Here is a 19,246-nt window from a genome sequence, read left to right as displayed (position 1 = left end):
GGTTTCTTAGTCCTTTCAATCATGTCCAATATGAAGACCAGTCGACTTGACATTTAAACTGTGTGTCGTCACCTTTTGGTTGTACTGTGTATAGATTAGAGGCATCATGAAGGTGCTTAAAAAACGATATGACACAGAGCAGGAAGCAGAGATCTCATTATTTTTGCTGTGCATTACGCAGTAAGCCATATTCCTAAGGAACTGGCATGTACCGATAAAGTAGCACCTTTTTTCAGCACGAATTACACCCTTCCTGAGGTGGTGTTTTGGTTGTGCGAATGGAAAATATGACAGAACCACTTTGTGTATTGTAGCAGCTATTTTTCAGCAGCCTGTAGTGTTTTTGATGACTTGCATAAAGCGTAACTTGATAGTTTAGGTTGTGTCATTCGTGTGTAGTGCAGAGTCTCAAAATCACTCTCGCACTGTGAAAAGCACCAACAAAAACAACTTAATCCATCGTCTCATCAAGAATGACTGTAGAGCAGAACTTTATGTGAAGTATAACACAAAGACGTCAGGGATTTATCTTGATTTTATTTTGGCTAGACCTCTGCAGGAAAGGAACCTTTTTTTTTTGTAAATACAGAAATCAGTCAATCATTCCTATGGGTCGTTAGTGACGCAGGATATTGGACCGTTTCAGAAATTGTTAATATCCTCCTGCATACGGCGATCAAATATCCACACACTGTACTATAACATTCCATGCTGTGTCTGGAAGGGTTTGACGGGATCTACTGTACCGATCGCTTCTGTCCACCTGCTAAATCCCCAACTCAATAACCCCACAGAGATAGCGATCAGCTGAGTGATGCTATCTGGCCAGGGAGATGGATTTGTTGGGAGACGGGAGGGCCGTGCTGGAATCAGAACTTCCATGTTGGAAATCCCGTGTTAATGAAAACACTATCCTTGGCGGGTGGCTGGTGTTGATGTCCATTCAGTGCAGTTTCCCAGGATTCCTCACACTTTTACGTTGTTTGCTCTTCCCTCTCTCCGCTTCCTTCTTTGGCTGTGTCGAAGAAACCACTTCAAATGGGGCCGACTACACCTTGTACCCTGCCCGGCACTTACTACGCTCCCCCCTTTTTTTCCCCTCCCTCTCCTGATCTCCATTGCTGACTCTCATCTCTCTGTATCAACATCAAACGCCCGATCTGGTACAAACGTTCAAAGACTCTTAACAGTTTGTTTCCAACCTCTTTGTCATCGTCTCATTCCTCTGCTCTCTGTTTACTCTGGGATTTGTGTTAGAAAATACATTTCGGGATGGCTAATCCCACCATGTTTGATTTCTGCGGCAGGGTGATGGCTTCCAGCTGTGCTCCGCGGCATATTTGTGTGAAGAGCGATCTTCGAAAACAAGTTTTGTCTGTGGCATAAATCAGACCGTTAATGCTGCGCTGGCTCGGCGCACAGTCTCTCTGCTTCCATGGTGGCCCTGTGTGCGTGTCGGTGCGTGTGTCTGTGTGCGTTTGGCCAAAAAAACGGAGTGATGATGTTTTTACACCACAATTCAAGCCCATTTGCAAACCTTTAAATCAAATACCCTCAAGTGCCAGCACAGCATATTGCAAATTTGAATATGCAGCATAATCTCTTTTTTTTTTTTTAAACGTGCTTTTGCTCTCTGTATTTTGATAGTATTGATCATGTTACATTTAATTATCGACACTAGGCAGTGCTAGCGGCTGTGTGCCAGTCCGGTCCCAGCATGCGGAGATCGGGGCGTGTTAACCTGGCGCTTTAATTAAAACACTGTTCTTCATTATCTGCACAACAGTCGCTGTAGAAACAGCGAGCCTGGCTCTGTCCAGAGATAACAACAACAACAGAAATCAGCCGAGCTTAGCAGCCTCACAGAAACATAGAAACATGAATTTTTGTCCTTAATTTTTCTCCAGATTAAACAAGATGTAACATGCTAATTCCTGAGTTTTAGAGCTGCTGGTAGGAGGATTCTTTTCATTGTTCTTTGAACAAACCCAGGCTAGCTGTCTCCCCCTGTTTCCATTCTTTATGCTAAGCTAAGCTAGGGTGGCTAAAAGTAGCTTATTTCATATTTAATGAGTGGATCGTCTTTCTCCTGCTGTTGAAGAAATGTTTTTTTTTTGGGGGGGGGGGGGGGGGCATTCTGGGTATTTGTTTTTAACATGCATTTCTCTGGAAAATCTGTTCCACGAAGTTGTCGATAGTGAAGTAGCATCCTTCAAACTCACTCCGTCTCATTGTCTTGAGGCTTCTCTCTGCGATTCAGGCAAAGGGTCTCTCAAAGTTTTTAGAGTGGCAGCTTTGTTTGTCCTTAACCCGCCTGCCATTAGGAAGAAGTGAAACGTATATTAACAGCGTTCTTTAAACACTCTTGACCCCTGATGTCCCCACTGAAGTGGCTCGACTTGGACCCCCTAATTGCTTCTCACCGACAATGACGGCGTTCCTCGGCTGAGAGCGCTTGTTTATTATCGTGAAGTCGAAGTTATTTCCGTGCTCTTTGATTCTCCGCAGCCTGCGCTCGGCTTCGTCTGGAATCGAGCTCTTAGTGCTGCAGTACTTGTGTTCTGTGGTTTTTAACTGCAGGTTTATGACAACACGCATAATAAGTGTTTGTTTTTGCAGTTACCTTGACAGTATTTTGTAACACAGTCCTAATGAAATGGACTTATGCGTGCATGTGTCTGTGTGTGTCCCCTGTTTGTGGGTGTGCACATGCATATTTGTGCGCTTAACATGAATTTAGACATGGCCGCTTGCACACTATGACTGTGATTTCCTTTTTAGTTTGTGCATGTGTTGGTTTTTTTGTTCGCGGAGCATTTGAAGAGGAGCCGTCCAGCTTTAGAAGCCAGATGTCAAAGGTCGTTCCACGTTAGTGCCATCGATCAATCGCAGGCCTTGCGTAACTCTCCGGCTTCTTTGTCTCTAAAGGAAGTGGATTAGAGGCCGTTTTCTGAGTTGGGACCTGGGATGATTAGTTAGGCCTGTTTTAGAATGCATGCACTCACAGATGCATACAAACATGCACTCAAAACAGACATCCTGGCTGGGAGAATAGACAGTTTTGTTTTTTTAAGAGGCTCGTTATTTCAGTTTCCGCCAAATCACCGCAAATGAGATAATGCCATGATGTTCTTTTGCTGCTGGCACATCAGGCAACTTTCTTTCCTACCTGCGGGTCAGAGTTGCTGGAAAATCCCCAAAGTAACCAGGAACTTTTGACTATTTCATTAAAAAGCCACCAAGAAAGTAAGACCTCCAGGTGGCATTTGGTGATCTGCCAAATTTGTCATTTTAGCCAGAATTTGGCTGGTGTTTGGAGCAAGTCATGTTTATTTATGCAGTCCAATATCACATACAATGTGTTGAAAAGGAAAAGTTACTTAAGGACACAAGTCTAAGAGTCTACAACACCGTGCGAGGGATGTGTGAGTCTGTACTTATGCGCCACAGTTTTATGAGACGTTTTGCAGGTATTTGTTCATGACGCAAAATATTGGACAAATTAAAATTTTGACCTGGAGGGAAAGTCGAGGAATCACCAAATTCTTTAGGATACTTCGTCTCGGAACCATGTGTACCAGATTTCATGGTAATCCATCCAGTAGTTATTTCAGTCTGGACCGAGGCGGTGGACAGATCTCTTGTCCTTTCCAAGCCTTAACAAGTGGAGGAAATTCAAAAACACTTCCTCTCTCCAGAGATAACTTCAAGGGTTAAAGCCACTGACAAAGAATGAACAGAATGTGCAGCGGTTGGTAGTTATTTGAAATACAGCAAAGATCATTAACCAGCAGTAGGAATCCTCTTGGTTAGATAGTTTACTCTAGATAAGGGCCTCCCCCCCTTTTGACTTCCCACCCTGAACACTGCCAAAAATATCAAACACTGACTCACTGTACGTCACATTGTACTCTTTGTGGAGAGATTAAATCAAGTAATCGATTAGTTGTCAAAATCCTACGAGTATTAGAATTTCTTTGGTATAGGACAGCCTTACTAACATAAATCATTGGCCTCGTAAAGCTTTAAAAACACATATTTCTCAATGTTAGGTCATGAAATGGCTGATTCAACTACTTCCATTATTTAATAATGTATAAATGTTTAATAAATGTCATTACAACCAACTAAAGGAGAACTTTCATGGGTGTTTGGTTTCACAAACTTTACCTTGTGTAAGGGACATCCTGAACGTTGTCTGCGCTTTGGTCAAAGATAGGTATCGTAATTGGTAGTTTCCATCAACCGAACATACACATTTGTGTGCATATACACTCGCAGACAATGGGCGAAGTTGGAAATTGTTAGAAATTAGATATATCCAGGCCTATATCTCTTTACAATGAGAGAGAGAGAGCCTCTGTTTCCTCCAGCGCCATCAAAGGGCCTCACCCTCGGCTGGAGGCCTGACAGCTCGCAATAGATGAACCGAGCGAAGTGCCTGCTGATCGGACAGCATGATTACACCATACATCACGGGCTCTCCACCACAGGCCTTCATACCGCCCAAATGAACCAGCGCACCGGACAATTACACACGCGCACACACAAAGGTTAATATCTCTTCAAACACAAACGCAGTCCTCCGCACACAGTTTGAAGGAGATTATGAAAGGAGCTGTATTTTCATGGCATGTACTCATTTTCAAACTTCTGAAACGGGATTCTTGTTACCAAACAATGATATTCTAACCCTTAAAAAGTCCCCCCGTCCCCCTTTTTTTTCGCTCATTTCTTTCTTTCTTTCTCTCCTTAATGTTGAAGTCTGGAGAATTTATTGGAGATTAACTTGTCAGAGAAGGCTTTTTCCACGGCTAACTTTACTACATTCATCATTCATACACATAACAGATAGCATTCCACAATTTATCACTGTGGGCCCATCTCCTCACCAGCAGGTGTGTGTGTGTGTGTGTGTGTGTGTGTGCACGTGCACGTGCACGTCAGTAAGTGTGTGTGTCTTCTCGCGTACCGTGCAGAACATCACATGTTTGTGCATATCTTTGCATGCACGTGGTCATATCTCTCTGTGTTTGCTCGTGTTATGTTGGCTCTGTGTCTTAATGGGCAGACATGCATGCATGTTTCTGGCTGACTGGAGCACACACACACACACACACACACACACACACACACACACACACTTTGCCACACATGTACATAACTCACACAGAGAGACACACACAACTTGCTCTGGAAGCTTTCAGTCACAGACCATATATAGCTGCTTGTATGGCTGTGCGTGCATGTGCGTATGTACAAATTCAGCGCGTATTGCCAACACATTGTAAGGTATTGTAGGCTTGATCCAGAGAGGAAAGTTAATATGCTCAAAGGGTAAATACACACAGACACGTGCGCTTGTGTTGTCACATACACGTGTTGCTTAGAAGAAGGTAATAACTTCAAACTCCTCAGCAAACAAAAATACACGGAGTCAAACCAACATTATCAACATTGAAATGTCTTTTTCTGTAACATTAGCTGTTATGGAAATGGTACATTGATCTACACAAGCATGTAAAATAGATGTATGCATCACGGTTATGGTATTTCTTTTGTTTATTTTGGGTGTAACAAATTCCACTTATCATGGCTCAGAAACCACTTTTTTACACGCTTGACTTGTCTGAGAAGATTGAAGTGCAGTCCATTTGTACAGAAGTAGCTGGGAGCTGTGTCACGTTCATCGCTATATTGCTTCTATACCTGCTAGCTTACGTCTTCCGTTTGCTCTTTGACGTGTAAGAGCGCTTTGAACCGGTGAAGTCCTCGCTCTCCTTCCTTCTCGTCCTTTTTGTCTCTCTGAGTCAGTCAGATATTTCTCTCCTTTCAGTTCTCATAGTTATTTTTTGCCATTTATTAAGATGCCTGCAGCTGTCCTGGGCATAAGTAGGCCAGGCAAACACGTGTACACACACACACACACACACACACACACACACACACGCACACATGCAAATACACGCACGTGCACAGAGTGAGAGCCAGTGAGAAGTAGGGCAGACAAGCAGGCAATTTTACCGAAGCCCTTGGATCTCAGGAGCAGACTGTCCCAGAGGAGCATCATGTCATAACACTTCTGATTGCACAGCATTTAGGAATGCCTGCAGAGTTAACCTCTCAATGATGAGGGGTCGCCAGTGATGTCATCACTACCCCCTCTGATATCCCCCCAAAATCATACACATACACACCCTTACATTTCATTCCCCTCCATTGCCATCTCTGTATGGTGTGGGGTAATTGTCCACAAATGCTCTGTGGTGGCAATTAGACATGCAACATTTAACCTCAAGCCAACCACTTCCAAAAACACAAGACTGTATCCCGCTGAAAACCTCAGTTCTCTTGTCTTTTTGTGCTTTTGATTGATCTCTTCCTGTATTTGCTTTCGGGGTAACTCATTGTTGTCCACCTTTTTGCTCCTCTCTTCCAGGTGCAGTACAGTGATGCGCAGAGTGGCAAAGATTTTGTGACCTATCTGACCCTCTCCCCTGTGCAAATGACTTTCCACGGCACCGGGAGCACCCTCCAAGCCAGCCATGACCAGGTATGTGTGTGTATGTGTGTGTACTGTTAAGCATGTGAAGGGGGGGGTGAGTGTCACACCTGTTCAATGCACTACTGTAGAAAATGGATCAAAGTGGGTATTACTCTATAAACTGGTTATAGCAGTGCCAATCTGAAAATCACCAGATTATACAGGTATCAGCAATTTGATTGGCTGTTGCGTGAAGCTGGTTGCAGACGCTTGATACAGTTTTGGGTTAATACATCGATGCACACCATTTTTCAGCTGCCAACCAATTATGTGGCAACACCAATCTTGATGCTAAATGGCAACTTATGTGAAAAAATTAGAGGAATGAAGAACTGATGATTGTCCGATACCATTTATTTGTCTTACACAAATGCATACAATAAATAAACCTTTTGTAATATAGATATATCGGGGTAAAGATACGTAACAGTTGAATAGTTAACCGTATTTTTATGGATGTCGGTACACAAGTATATTATAAAAAACCATGAATGGACTTTATATTATCTGGAGTAATAACTATGAAAATGCATAAAACTGAATTGAGAAAAGTAAATTCTAATGGCGTCTATAAATCATTTATTGCTGCGGTGTACTGCGCTGCCGTTTCTTGTTCCCAGCATTAGTACAGTAAACAACCACGCCCATACGTCTGTGACAACCCAGTGATGTCCGATTATATCAGACGGGCTCTGCTGTTTAGGTTCTGCTTATCCTTGTTCAGTGAAGTGTAGCATGTGGTGTATATAGTGTAGCATATAGGGTATGTTGCGTCGTTGTCGGGGTCTCATCCTCTAATTAACTGAGAACCCTCGGCTCTCTGGCTTTATTATTAATCACCAGGGCGTCAACCACCTGTGATAATTACCACTCATTGCATTTCTCCTTGACAAGCGTCTGCCGCCAGTTCTGTCTGATTTTCAATCCATCAAAGTAATCTGTATCCTTAAAAAAAAAACTTGTGGCGTACCCCTCTTTCTCTCTCCCTCCCTCTCTAGTTTCCTCACTCTCTCTATCGCTCTCTCTCTCACGTTCTCCCCATATTCAGAAGGAGGCTCTTTGTCTCGTGTTGCCCAAGCAGAAAACCAGTTGCTTACATTCTATCACCTAAACACGGGACGCCCCTTTATTCAACAGTCTTCAAAGCTTTAATAAAGAGTCGGGCCCAGCCCTGAATGGGACAGCTGACAGGGGGCTAGCGCCGCCGCCACTAGCTGAGGGCCAAGCCAATATAGGCCAGGCAGGTCTGCGTCCTCGGGACCTGTTGTTGCCAGGAGCACTGGGGCATGACCGACTGTTGGAGAAGGCCTTTCTTTTACCCTTCTCAGTACAGTGAGGAGTACGACCACAAAGGGAGCAACTAACAATAAAGGGGTCACCCTCAGCAGCCCCCCAAACCCCAACACTTGTCGAACAAAGTAGGCCTGAAGGCGTCGCGCGTTCGGTCGCCTTTGCCGTGATGCTGCATGGACACGGCTGGCTGCGAGGATGGGCCTGTTGTTGACGTGCTAATAAGGCACGTAGAGCTACCTGTCACTTTATTGTGGAGGTTCCCCCTCTGATCGGCTCGATCTGTCGTTGTCTCAGAGTTGCCAATTAATAGTTCACAGGAGATCCGCGTGATGCTCGTTCCACGTGTTGGCCTTGGCACCATACACACGCACCTTGCACTTCCATCAGTGTAATTAGACACTGTAAATCTGATGAGATGGAGCAGGGGATTGTGTGGCTTAAGAAGTGATAAAGCTGCACACACGTACACAGTAATGTACGTGTCTCCGGTGTGTTTCATCGTACATCTCTGTGGGAATTTCCTGTGGCGTTATCTGCGCCGTCATAGAGGTTTACGTCGAGGTAGACCAGAGCGGTTGATAAAGATCAACAGCCAAAGGAAATCCTCTGCACACCATGAATGAAGGAGACATTATTCTTACAGTGCCTTCGTGTTTTGTTGTGGTTTTGGCGACACAAGCAAGTCTCTACCAGTTGTTTCGTCTTTGTTTTTAGGCAAAAACATGTCGGGCTGTAGATACAAAAAGAGTGTTCGCTATTGATTATCACACTTGGTTAGCCTCCATGTGAAAGGAAAGAACACACACGGTGCCACAACCTGTCACTTATTGTTACAGAGCAAAGACGAGATGTAATCCGATCAGTTAATCAGTTTAACTGTTGAGCGGCAGCAGTCGTAACAATAGTAAGCGTGTTGACTATAAATAATGGTTCAAGCGACATTCTTTAAATTACAGCACACAAACTTTGTTGTTTTGGTTTAAACTCAAAAGTTCACCCCTCCCGTGTGTGTGTGCTCCCCTCTCCTCCTCGGCCCCTGGATGTTCCGCACTAGCTGTTCGTAGCCTCATCATTAGGGTGCGTGCTACATAACCGCAACATCCACGATGTGACACCCGCTCTCCCTGCATGTCGTACCCCGTCTCTCTCCCCATGTTTCTAATAAGGTCAATTAAATAAATAATAAAGTAGAATTACAAATGTTAAGTATGAATTAATAATGGCTCCCAGTAACTCCTTGCTAGTTTCAAACCAGTGATTCACTAAATTGGGTTGCACCATTAAAACTGAAGAAATGTCTTGGCTATTAAACACTTATGTCTATGTTGCTAGAAAGCATCATCTAGCGCTATCCAGTCAAAAGCAATCAACTATGTTCAAACAAAAGATCTGCCCTCTACTGGGTGCAAGTGTTTGGTCCATTTCCACTTAGTGAACAGCTTAGAACTACGTTTAAACTTACAAAAGAGCTAGTGCGACCGGCTGCAGGTTTCCCAGTTAGCGCCGTGTTAAAAAAAACATTACCAGTGAGTCTGGACACAAATGGATGCGTGTAACTTTAACATACTGGATCAGATGTTAAAGCGACAGAGTTGGTGATCTGAGAGTCAAACCGTCGCGTAGCCTTCTGTTGAACGGTAAACACAACTGATCGAGAGCAGAGGTGGTGTCGGCGTAATTCTTACGTTGGTCTGCTCTTCATCAGCAAGTGCAAACACACACAGAAGCGGCTGCACAGAGAGACACACACACACACACACACCGCGGTGCCATAATCCTTGGCCTTGTGCAGACATTCCTGGAGGGCCTGTATGTGTGAGAGATATACAGCTGAGTGCTCTTTCTGACCTTATGTGCCATCCATTCGGTGCCATCTGCCAAACACATGTGAGCCCGCAGGCTGCTACGCTAGCTGAAACTCGCCTGGAGCCAAAGATGTTTGTCAATATGTTCTACATTTTGGCTCAAAAGTGTTTTGCTTATAGTTCCAGCCTGAGGTTACACTATGTTTGATTAATATCTTAAACCAAATAGATGAGAGGGGGAAAAAATACAGCGTTTGCAGCTTTTTTTTTTAAACAAATAAAAACACGGTGCAAACAACGTGTAAGCCTGCTTTTTGAATGTTTTATGTGAAGCCTGTCTCGTGTTCTCAGTTCCCATATGTGGCTGCTGTTTTTTTTTGAGGCGCCTTCGAACTAACAACAAATGAGTCACTCCGTGACCGCAAACTTCCAGCTTCGCTCGCTGCACAAACTCTCTCAAGGCCGTATCAGTTTTGCTCCGTTAAATCCGCACTCGCTCAATCGATATCTGCCAGTTACAAGGACACATTTAAGGCCATGGCAGTGGGATATATTTAGACGTGTATTTTCGACGGCGCTAGATGCTTTTTAGACAGACTTATTTCTGTGTTTGTTCTGCGGAGCTGAAGTAACTCTCTTGGCAGTCCTCTCTGTGGCGGCAGCGGGACACCAGGGGGGCCGAGGCCCACTGAGCTGTGTGGAAGGTGTCGCTGGTCCAACATGAGCGGCCCGCAATCGAAGATGACAGGGTGACTGTTGTCTGCCACCAGACTCTGTGTGTGTTTGTCTGTGTGTGTGTGTGTGTGTGTGTGGGACGGGGGGGGGGTAGCTTTGCGTGCAATATTGTCCTCAGCTGAGCCACCCCGGGTCCCAGGGGCCCTGTCTCCCACATTTTCAGCTGTGGCTGCTTGGGTTCTTTTTCTTTTACCAGCAAGAGCACATTTTGGCTGATTTGTTGTGACATGTTGAACGTAGTGTATCAGGATTAAAATGTGTTTTAGACATGCTTTCAGGTAATGAGGGCCTACTTTTTCAAATTGTTTTGTGAATTGCACCAGGTCCGCTCTTCGGTGTGTCTCTGGTGTGCTCGTAAATGTTAGTTTTCCCCTCTTCTCTTTGTAATTCGTAGTCTCGCGAAGCAAAGTTCAAGTTTCCCATCGCCTGTCTACGAACAGGCTTCCCTGAGATAGTCCTGTGATTCCCCTTGTGAAAAGGTCTTTCACACGGCTGACATCACTTTACCAAAACACCACTTGGTCACATGCTTGCTCTCATCGTCTTATGATGGCCAGATTCACACACACTCGCACTGTACCATGCCTTCAGGTTACACAACCCCCCCCCCCCCCCCCCCCCCCCTACAGGAACACAACACTGGATTACACAAATTAATTGGGCATCTGACCTTGTACCCTGGTATGTGGATTTTGGCTGCCAGCAGAGTTACGATGAGGACACAAAGGATGAAGGAACAGGGCCATAGGGGAGTGATAATGAGGACCAGTGGCGAGGAGTACAACCGTTTATATGTTGCAGACATTCCTGCCTTCATTCGTTTGTCTTGTTGAAAATAGATATAAATGACACTAAAAAGAATGGCAGCAAGAAGACAGACGTGGCTGATTCATGGCGTGGTGACTGCTGGGATGGTCTTCAGGGATCCCCCGTGGAGCTCAGGGGGAACAGCAGGAGAGGGAGCTGCAGAGAGGGGTGGAGGGTTGCACAGGCCTCGTGTTTGAAGTCTTCCTTCCCGACTGGGGGGCGCAGACGTTACCCCAGGCTGGGCTTCCTCTCAGGGGGGTCCTGCAGGAGTGTTACCCAACCAGGCAGCTGTCGGACAGCCTCTCCTCCCTTCTTATCCGTCTCGGCTGTCTCCTCTTTATGTGCCAGTGTTGTGAAGCCAAACACGGCACCTGGACGTATCCTAAATCACCGTGTGGGGAGAAAAACGGGGGGGGGGGGGGAGTGGGACCCTCATCTGCATTGACGTGGCCTGAAAGTTTTCAATGAATATGGAGCAGACGTTTGCGACTACACTGAAGACCTTCCTTCTGTGATGTTTAAGCTTACGGGTGCGTCAGCATTTCATTTAGTTAAATAAGGACACAGGCTTCTTTGAGACAACTAGAAGCTTAAACCTAAGGCTTGTTTGAGTTCATCAGTAGATGTACGTCCGTAGTTTTTAGTTTTTCCTCTGAACTCCCACTTATGTGAAGGAGAATGTGGGTCAAAACGTTACATGCCAAAAGCTTGAAACAACATGGTAAATATTTGACAATAATAAAGTCACAGTGATGATCCTTAACTTGGGCCTGCAGGAGCGTTCATCTGTTGCGTCCCTGAGCTGAGCTGGTTCAAAAGATCCAAAGCTACATGGCAACAGGTCCTAAAGGCAAGTACTGTTAAAGCCCAGACTGCAAACAATTGTCTTTAACGTTATACGATTGAATGTAGATTGAAATCTAGCATTTAGAGTAACTGTCCAGTAAATTCATGTTGGAATTTACAGGACAATGTGTTGCACATGCTTCTTTTCTTCAGCTGGAGATGCATTATAGGATGATGACTATAGATCATATACCTGTTGAGGTTACTGTACATGTTTAAAGCTGTCCACTCACTCCGTTCTGGCCTCGGAATACAATAATGTGTTCCAGAAAATGAGTTTGGAGGCACATGTTTGCAGAGCCCTCATTCTTCACTACAATTAGCTCACATCACATAGAACCAGGGGTCCACCAGTCACAGAGACCTCCCCTGCTCCCCCTCAACACCACCTTTCAAAGGCGCTCGTACCTTGCTTCCCTCCCCAACACCACCTCACCCAGCACACCCTCTGTCAGACCCACCCGACCCCTGCTGCTCCCCTTACCCAAACCCACCCTGTTTCCGCCCCGGAGAGGACAAAGTCAAGCATCCACGGGGCGATCCATCACTCCCGTCTGTCTTCCCGCGTGCCCTCCTCAGGAAACACCTTTCAGACCAGGAGATTAGAGTGTGACGAAAGAGGAGAGGAGCTGTGAAAGAATGATGAAGGAGGAGGGAGAGGTGGTAAACGATCCAGAAAGGCAGCGAGAGAGAAGGAGGGGGGGGGGGGGGGGGGGGGGGAGACTGGAGAAGAGGAACTGGAGAGAAATTGATTGAGTGGGGATACACGAGATTGATGAGGACAGGGAATGAGAAAATGGGAGATAGATGTGACTATCTTTTTTTTCTTTTTTCTTTGCGCACCAGGGGAAGCGGCGTCCAGTGTTGAGAGAATAAACATGAACTTGCCCATTAGGAGACTTGTTGATAGCTCCAAGTGGCCCCTTGGAACGTCAGCATGTCTATTAAGGGTTGACATGGTGTGGAACTGAACACACACACACACACACACACGTGCGGTAACACACACATGCAAACGCTCTTAGCCTTATTTACTTTTAACATGATCTGAATGGAAAGCAACAAACTAGAAGTACTCTTTTAGAAAACTACATCATGGCCCCTTTGTGATGTCAATTTAACATGTTGGTCTTGTGCCTGAATAAGCACTCGGATCACTTACTAGGTCGCTTTCAACACGATTGAGTTAAATTCTGAAGTAAAAGCCGTGAGATTAACTGCAGCAGCACAAGGGAAAACATGCAGACAATCATCAGTTGAATAAACACTGTGAAGGAGACAATTGTACTGTTGAGGTCTTTCTTCTCATATTTAAATCATATTTTCCTTATATGGTGCGACCGTCACAGTCACAACCTCACCAACAAACTCCCTGTATTTCCAGTGTTTATTCATGACATTACTATTAATTGCATAGTCTACTCAACAAATGAAATATTCAGTCTCTATAATGCAAAAATAATTGTCATATTATTTGTTTCCGAAAGTCTTTCGCTAGGATATTTCATTTGGAGAAAATTAAGTAAATCTTCAATCTTAAAAAGCTGTAAGCATCAATTATAAAATGACAATAAAAATAGCCCAGTGCAATAGAGATGAATATAGTTTTGTTTGTGGTGCCCAAAGTAATGGAATTTGTCTTTTCAAATATACAACAGCAACATCTCTTTCCTCATCTTTTTATTATTGAGGCTAATCCCCAGAGCGTGCGGTCAACAGTTTTAAAAAGGGAACTGTTCCCACTGTGTAAAGACAGTGAGCTGCATGAGCAGAGTGACTCAACACTGACGTGTAGTACAGATAGATGTATCACTTTACTCTTTAAGGTCGCACCGAACAGACATCAAAGAACTAGCAGCAACAAAGGCCGAGTCTGGCTTTTTGTCTTTGCCAAAAAGTTGCACTTGAACACACCGCAAAGCCGACAGCCAACGGCCAAGCCAAGTCAGCCGAAAAGACGCAGATAAGGGCCAAATAGTGTCATCGGTGCTGTACACACCGCAAAGACTAGGACCACAAAATGCTCCACCGATGGCCCATGTTGGTCGACTGTCCACCTCGTGTGTCAGAGCCTTTCAGGCCTGCAGGAACTCCCACTGCTTACTAATGCTTTGAGTGCTGCGTAATCTCCACTTTATGACCTTATCGGTGACTTATTAAAGAAATTAACCCACTTTGAAGGATGATTAAGCAGGTCGCTCTCAGTAGAAACGGTGTTTACCCACAAGTGCCGGCTAAGCAGATGATAACCGACGATAACTTCTGTCGCGCCCGAAACAAAACTGAAACGTCTGCGTCTGCGCTCCAGCCTGTCGGCGCGTGTTTGTAAAGTATGTGCTAGAAAGTAACTTGACCCTTTTTAAGTTGTCAGAGATGTGTAAAATTGTCAGACGCTCAAATATATGGCGAGTATGACAGATGGTGTTACCCTAACCTGCCAATTTAGATTAAAATCCTCTAAAAGCTGCACTGAGATGTGATACACTTATCCACCATATCCACACGTTTTATTTTTATTTGAGGCATTATTATCATTCCAATCAATTGTCGAGGAATATAAATGACAGGAAGTTTAATTTATATCTATATATTTACATGGATACAAATGAATTGTCCTCCCTCCCTGTTGTTCCCCGGGTCCTGTCAGACCAGGGTGATTGCTCTAAGGCTCTGAGGCCAGCCAAAGGTGTTACCTTCATTATCACCTCCGTGCTAAGAGGACCAAGATGTTTTAGCAGTGGCCTTGCAACCTTCGGTGCTGTTAGCCTCCGTGTGTGATTTCCCACACACACAAATTTGGCGCGGATAAAGGTCTCCGAACTAATCACACCTCTCTCTTCACTCATCACCCCCATGGGAGGCATAAGCAAGCCGGGCTGCTAACCCCCTAACCCCCCCCCCCCCCCGCTCTTTTGTAGCGTCTTTGGCTCATTATCTTAATGACATTTGATACTGAGTGATAGTTCGCCCGCGCTGAAAAGGTCCCCAAGATAAGGGCCGGATGTTTCATCATTTTCCTGTGACAACATGTGAGATATGTCACCTGTGATGAAAACACCTTTTCTAACACCGACGCGGTTAGCGTTCCACTCCGCAAAGGTTGACATGACATTTTGTTTCATAATCGGCATTATGCAAGCAGTGTCCCTGTCTGCTATTGTATTTTATTGTCCTAATATACCAACTTTACTGCAGTCGAGGAATGCTAAGGCTGTATATTGTGAGAGGTTTTGCTGCAAAGATATAAAATTGAGCCGTCGTGAATATTCCTCTTTATGAGCGTTTAGGAAATACTCCGTTTTACACACAGTTGATGTGGCGATGCGTGTCAAGCTGCTTAGTCCCCTATTCCACAGCTCCTGAGGACACCGTCCTGATGCTTTCAGTCGTGTCCAATTTTTAAAGTTGCACAATGCGTCAAACGTCGATTGTGCAACTCTCTTGGGGAAAAGCTCTGGATTTTAAAAAGCCCTTTAACTTGATATGTGACACACGTCTTGTGGTTAAAAGCCTCTAAGAGTGAATCATCATAGAGTGCTCCAAAAGCAAATCACACACTGACAGTAATTGCAGGGATACACACACACACACACACACACACACTGCACAATGACCTGTATTGTTGTTTGTAATTATACTCTTTTGTTGCTTCCCTGACTTAATGAAATCCGATCTCTCAGATGCTTAGAGGCTATTTGTTTGTAAAAGTTGTTTTTGATTTCCATCGTACACAATATGATTATGGTCTTTAGTTTATAATTTCAGAAATTACAAGCCTTCAACTCAGATTTCACTGACAAGTCTACAGACGAGGCCTCCTCCTGCCCGATAGGGAGTTACTACAAGTGATTTATTTAACCCTAACTGCAACCATGAGGCAAAAAAGATGAGCCTTTAAAAAAAAAAAGAGGAGCCGTTCTTTCACGGCAGTCACAAATTGGGCCCTAAATGACCCATACTGTTCACCGGCAGGTAACGACGCTTCCAGCGGTGGGAGTCGGGTCGTTAATGTCCCACGTTAGGATCAGTGCTCTGTGGCTGCGTACTGAGTTATGGAGATGAGCGTAGCGACTGGGGAATGTTTTTCTGTCTGTCTGAGCCCCCCCCCCCCCCCCCCCCCCCACACACACACACACACACACACACACCCACACACACACGCACACCCCTAACTGCCCCCCCACACACACACACACACACACACGCACACCCCTAACTGCCCCCCCCCCCCCCCCCCCCCCACCTACACCACCACCACCCTCCTCTCATCTGGATGTTAACGCATTTTCAGGCCTCAAACAGCAGACATTTTGAAACACTCAAAACAACAGCCACGTCGGGGGTTAACACCAGTTACAACTAAGGTGTCACACACTCCTGTGGTTTAAGTAAACAGCGTGTGTGTGTGTGTGTGTGTGTGTGTGTGTGTGTGTGTGTGTCTGCCCACCTCATAACAGTATCTTCATGATCTTCCAAATCTCCTCTGTAAATAAAGTCACAAGTGACAGCTTGTGTTCTGTTTTACATGCAAATTTCAGCCCAACCCTTTGCATTGGAGGGAGATAAGGAAAGATTAAACAAACCACACTGTCACTACCTAAAATGTGAGAGGAAGAAATTGCAGCGGCAAGTGAAACAAGAGATGAAGAGCATTTTTAGCAATTTTTTTTTGAAGGAAGATCGACTCTCCTTTTTCATGTCCCAGCTAGCTGAGCAAAAGGCAGTCCTGCTCGCTCTCCTGTTGCATATATGACAGCTATCACGGGCTCGGAGGCCTGCAGTGATTCAGCGAGCACTTATCTGGAATATGATCTAGTGATGGGACAAATTGTACTATATTGTACTCTCACCTGCACAGTTTACGTTTTATGTATTTAACTGTTCGTTATGCCCTTTTTGAAGGATTAACCGAAATGTAAAAAGACATGTAGAGGTTTTTACGGGGAGTTCTGAGCTGGAACCAGTGACTTCCTGATGTCTCCGCTGTTCTTTTTGCTCGTTTACACAGAAATATTTTTTTCATGATTCTACATTCAGAATAAGATAAATGTTTTGTGTGTTTATTTATTCAAATTTGATGAAAACGCATCTGATTTCTTTTTTTAAATGTATTTATTTATGACACAATTTCAATACTTTTATATATTATTATGGTTTATTGACTTACATAACCTTTTAGCTTAGGTTGTACAGATTTTAGGGATCCAAAGCATTTGAAGATACTCACCAGAAATGACATCACAATTTGTAAAAAATGCCAATGTAGGCACTGGGGGCCCATTGTTCAACACAATGATAATTGATTACGGTGTCCCTCAAGGTTCCATTTAAGGATTCCCGATATACTCGAGTCACGAACCTTTGTCATTTTTCTTTTTAATTATACTGATTGCAGAGACAAGTCTTTTTTTTTTTTTTTTTTTCTTTATATGCTTCGAGTGTCTATATGTGTTCATGGTTTTGATTAAATGCTCTCGGCGTCATTTGGAGGATGTGTGTTGAAAGACTGAAACAAAACCTGTACTCAGGGGAAAAACATTCATTTTTAAATCCATATGTAACTCATCTGGCAAAGTTACGAATGCACAGACTAAAGGGAAACCACAGAACGGCATTATCTCAGCCATCATGTATCCTTGTATAGAACGCACACCTCAATTTACCATGAAGGGAGGGAAATTATGTTTTGATTGCACGTCTATAGATGCTTCGTAAGCTGCACATGTGCAACAGAGGAAGGCATTTTTACATGACTTTCACATGTGCCCATTGTGTTGGCGTGATGGTGTAATGACTTTCCCAATACGGTGTGATTTATTGTACATGCGTTCAAGTAAGAGCTCTAATGCAGCATAGTTACTAAATAAACATTTGTTTTAGAGGCCCCGTTGTCCTCCGGGACATCTCCTCTATTCCTAATTTCCCTCTCCGTCTCTTTTAACTCGAACACATTCTCTTTCTCGACGCTCTTGTTTTTGCCGTCCGTCTTTCTTTCTTTCTTTCTTTCTTTCGAGTCTCGCACTCGCCCCCACATGCACATCTCCCCTGTGCCCAGTGAGTAAACGTGGAACCGTGTGAGCCTCCAGGAGGACTTTGAAATGAGACATGGCTGGGACATCAGAGGACTCTGCCACTCTCAATGAAGCCTGCTTGATTTATAAGAGAGCAGGGAGCGGGGGGGGGGGGGTTGTTTCCAGAGGCACACAAGGCCACAAGGTCCTCCATTAGTCCCCTGACCCCTGTTTCATGGGACCAACCACTGCATAAGAGGAGAGGGAGGAGAAGAATGGAGGAATGGATGGATGGTGGACATGGGGGGGGGCTTGTGTGTTTTTTTTTTTTTTACCATTAGAGAGTCTGCTATTTACATTTTCACCGCAGAGAAGGCAGCAGAAATGAGAAACCCTAGCTCGGTCATTTGTCAGTGGCCTGTGGTGTCCGGACTTAAACGTCTGCTTGTTGTACCTGATCCCTCGCTCGGCCCCGTCTACGCTCCCTCTTTTTTTTTTTTTTTACGATTCTCCTCACAGTTTTACTGTCCGCGATCTAATTAGCTGTGTCTTAATCACGCGTTAAAGCGCACCGCCTTCCCAGTGTTTACTGTCTGTTTGCCGTGCTGTTAAAATGTGTGAGGTGGCTCGTAAAACACAGAGGTTTGAGTATACTCGCTCTCCTTTTGTGGATAAAATCACTGCATCACGGCCTAATAATGGACTATAGCCTCTGTACTGTGCCCGGCAGGAAACTGAAGCACTGGTGCAATGCGCGCATGTTTTTGAGAGTGTACGGGGTTGCCATTGCCACATCTTTTAAAACAATTTGGACACTCGAAGGAAGCTACACCATTTCATTTCCTTTTGCTTTGGAGAAGATCATGTATCAGTGCTTTGTTTTTGCACGTCTGCTCATCACGTCAGCCATTTTGTGTTCACAGACTGAATCCAGGACATGGCTTTGTTCCTGTACTTTTTGTTTTTTAACACTTTGTGACAGGCCTGCCGGCTTTTAACTAACTCGGTAATGGCATTATGCTAACGTTTTTTTAAAAAAGACACATGTTTTCAGTGTGCTTTACGTTCCATCTTTGCCTAGTTAGTGCGGCCTCCTGGACCTCTTCATCAGAGAACCAGCCTGGTTGGAGGAGCCTTACCCCAGCCTCTTGATGTAAGCATGCTGGAATTTATTGTTTTCAGTAAACATGCCTAAAACATAATCT

The 19,246-nt window shown here is 44.5% G+C and overlaps 1 protein-coding gene across 2 annotated transcripts in view; it reads left to right on the top strand.

The window, feature by feature from the left end:
• Window positions 1–19,246, top strand: part of stau2 (staufen double-stranded RNA binding protein 2) — a 74,003-nt gene that overhangs the window by 43,491 nt on the left and 11,266 nt on the right. For both annotated transcript variants that reach the window (XR_013767561.1, XM_079181904.1), the window contains one exon: window positions 6,440–6,553. Coding sequence is in view for 1 of the 2 variants with exons in the window: in XM_079181904.1 (XP_079038030.1) it covers window positions 6,440–6,553 (114 nt within the window). In the remaining variant the exon portion in view is untranslated. The remainder of the gene's footprint in view (window positions 1–6,439; window positions 6,554–19,246) is intronic.

Source organism: Pholis gunnellus, assembly GCF_910591455.1.
Source record: "Pholis gunnellus genome assembly, chromosome: 20".
NCBI classification, from domain to species: domain Eukaryota; kingdom Metazoa; phylum Chordata; class Actinopteri; order Perciformes; family Pholidae; genus Pholis; species Pholis gunnellus.
The sequence above is the reverse complement of the archived record's forward strand: the minus strand, read 5'-3'. Positions and strand labels throughout refer to the sequence as shown.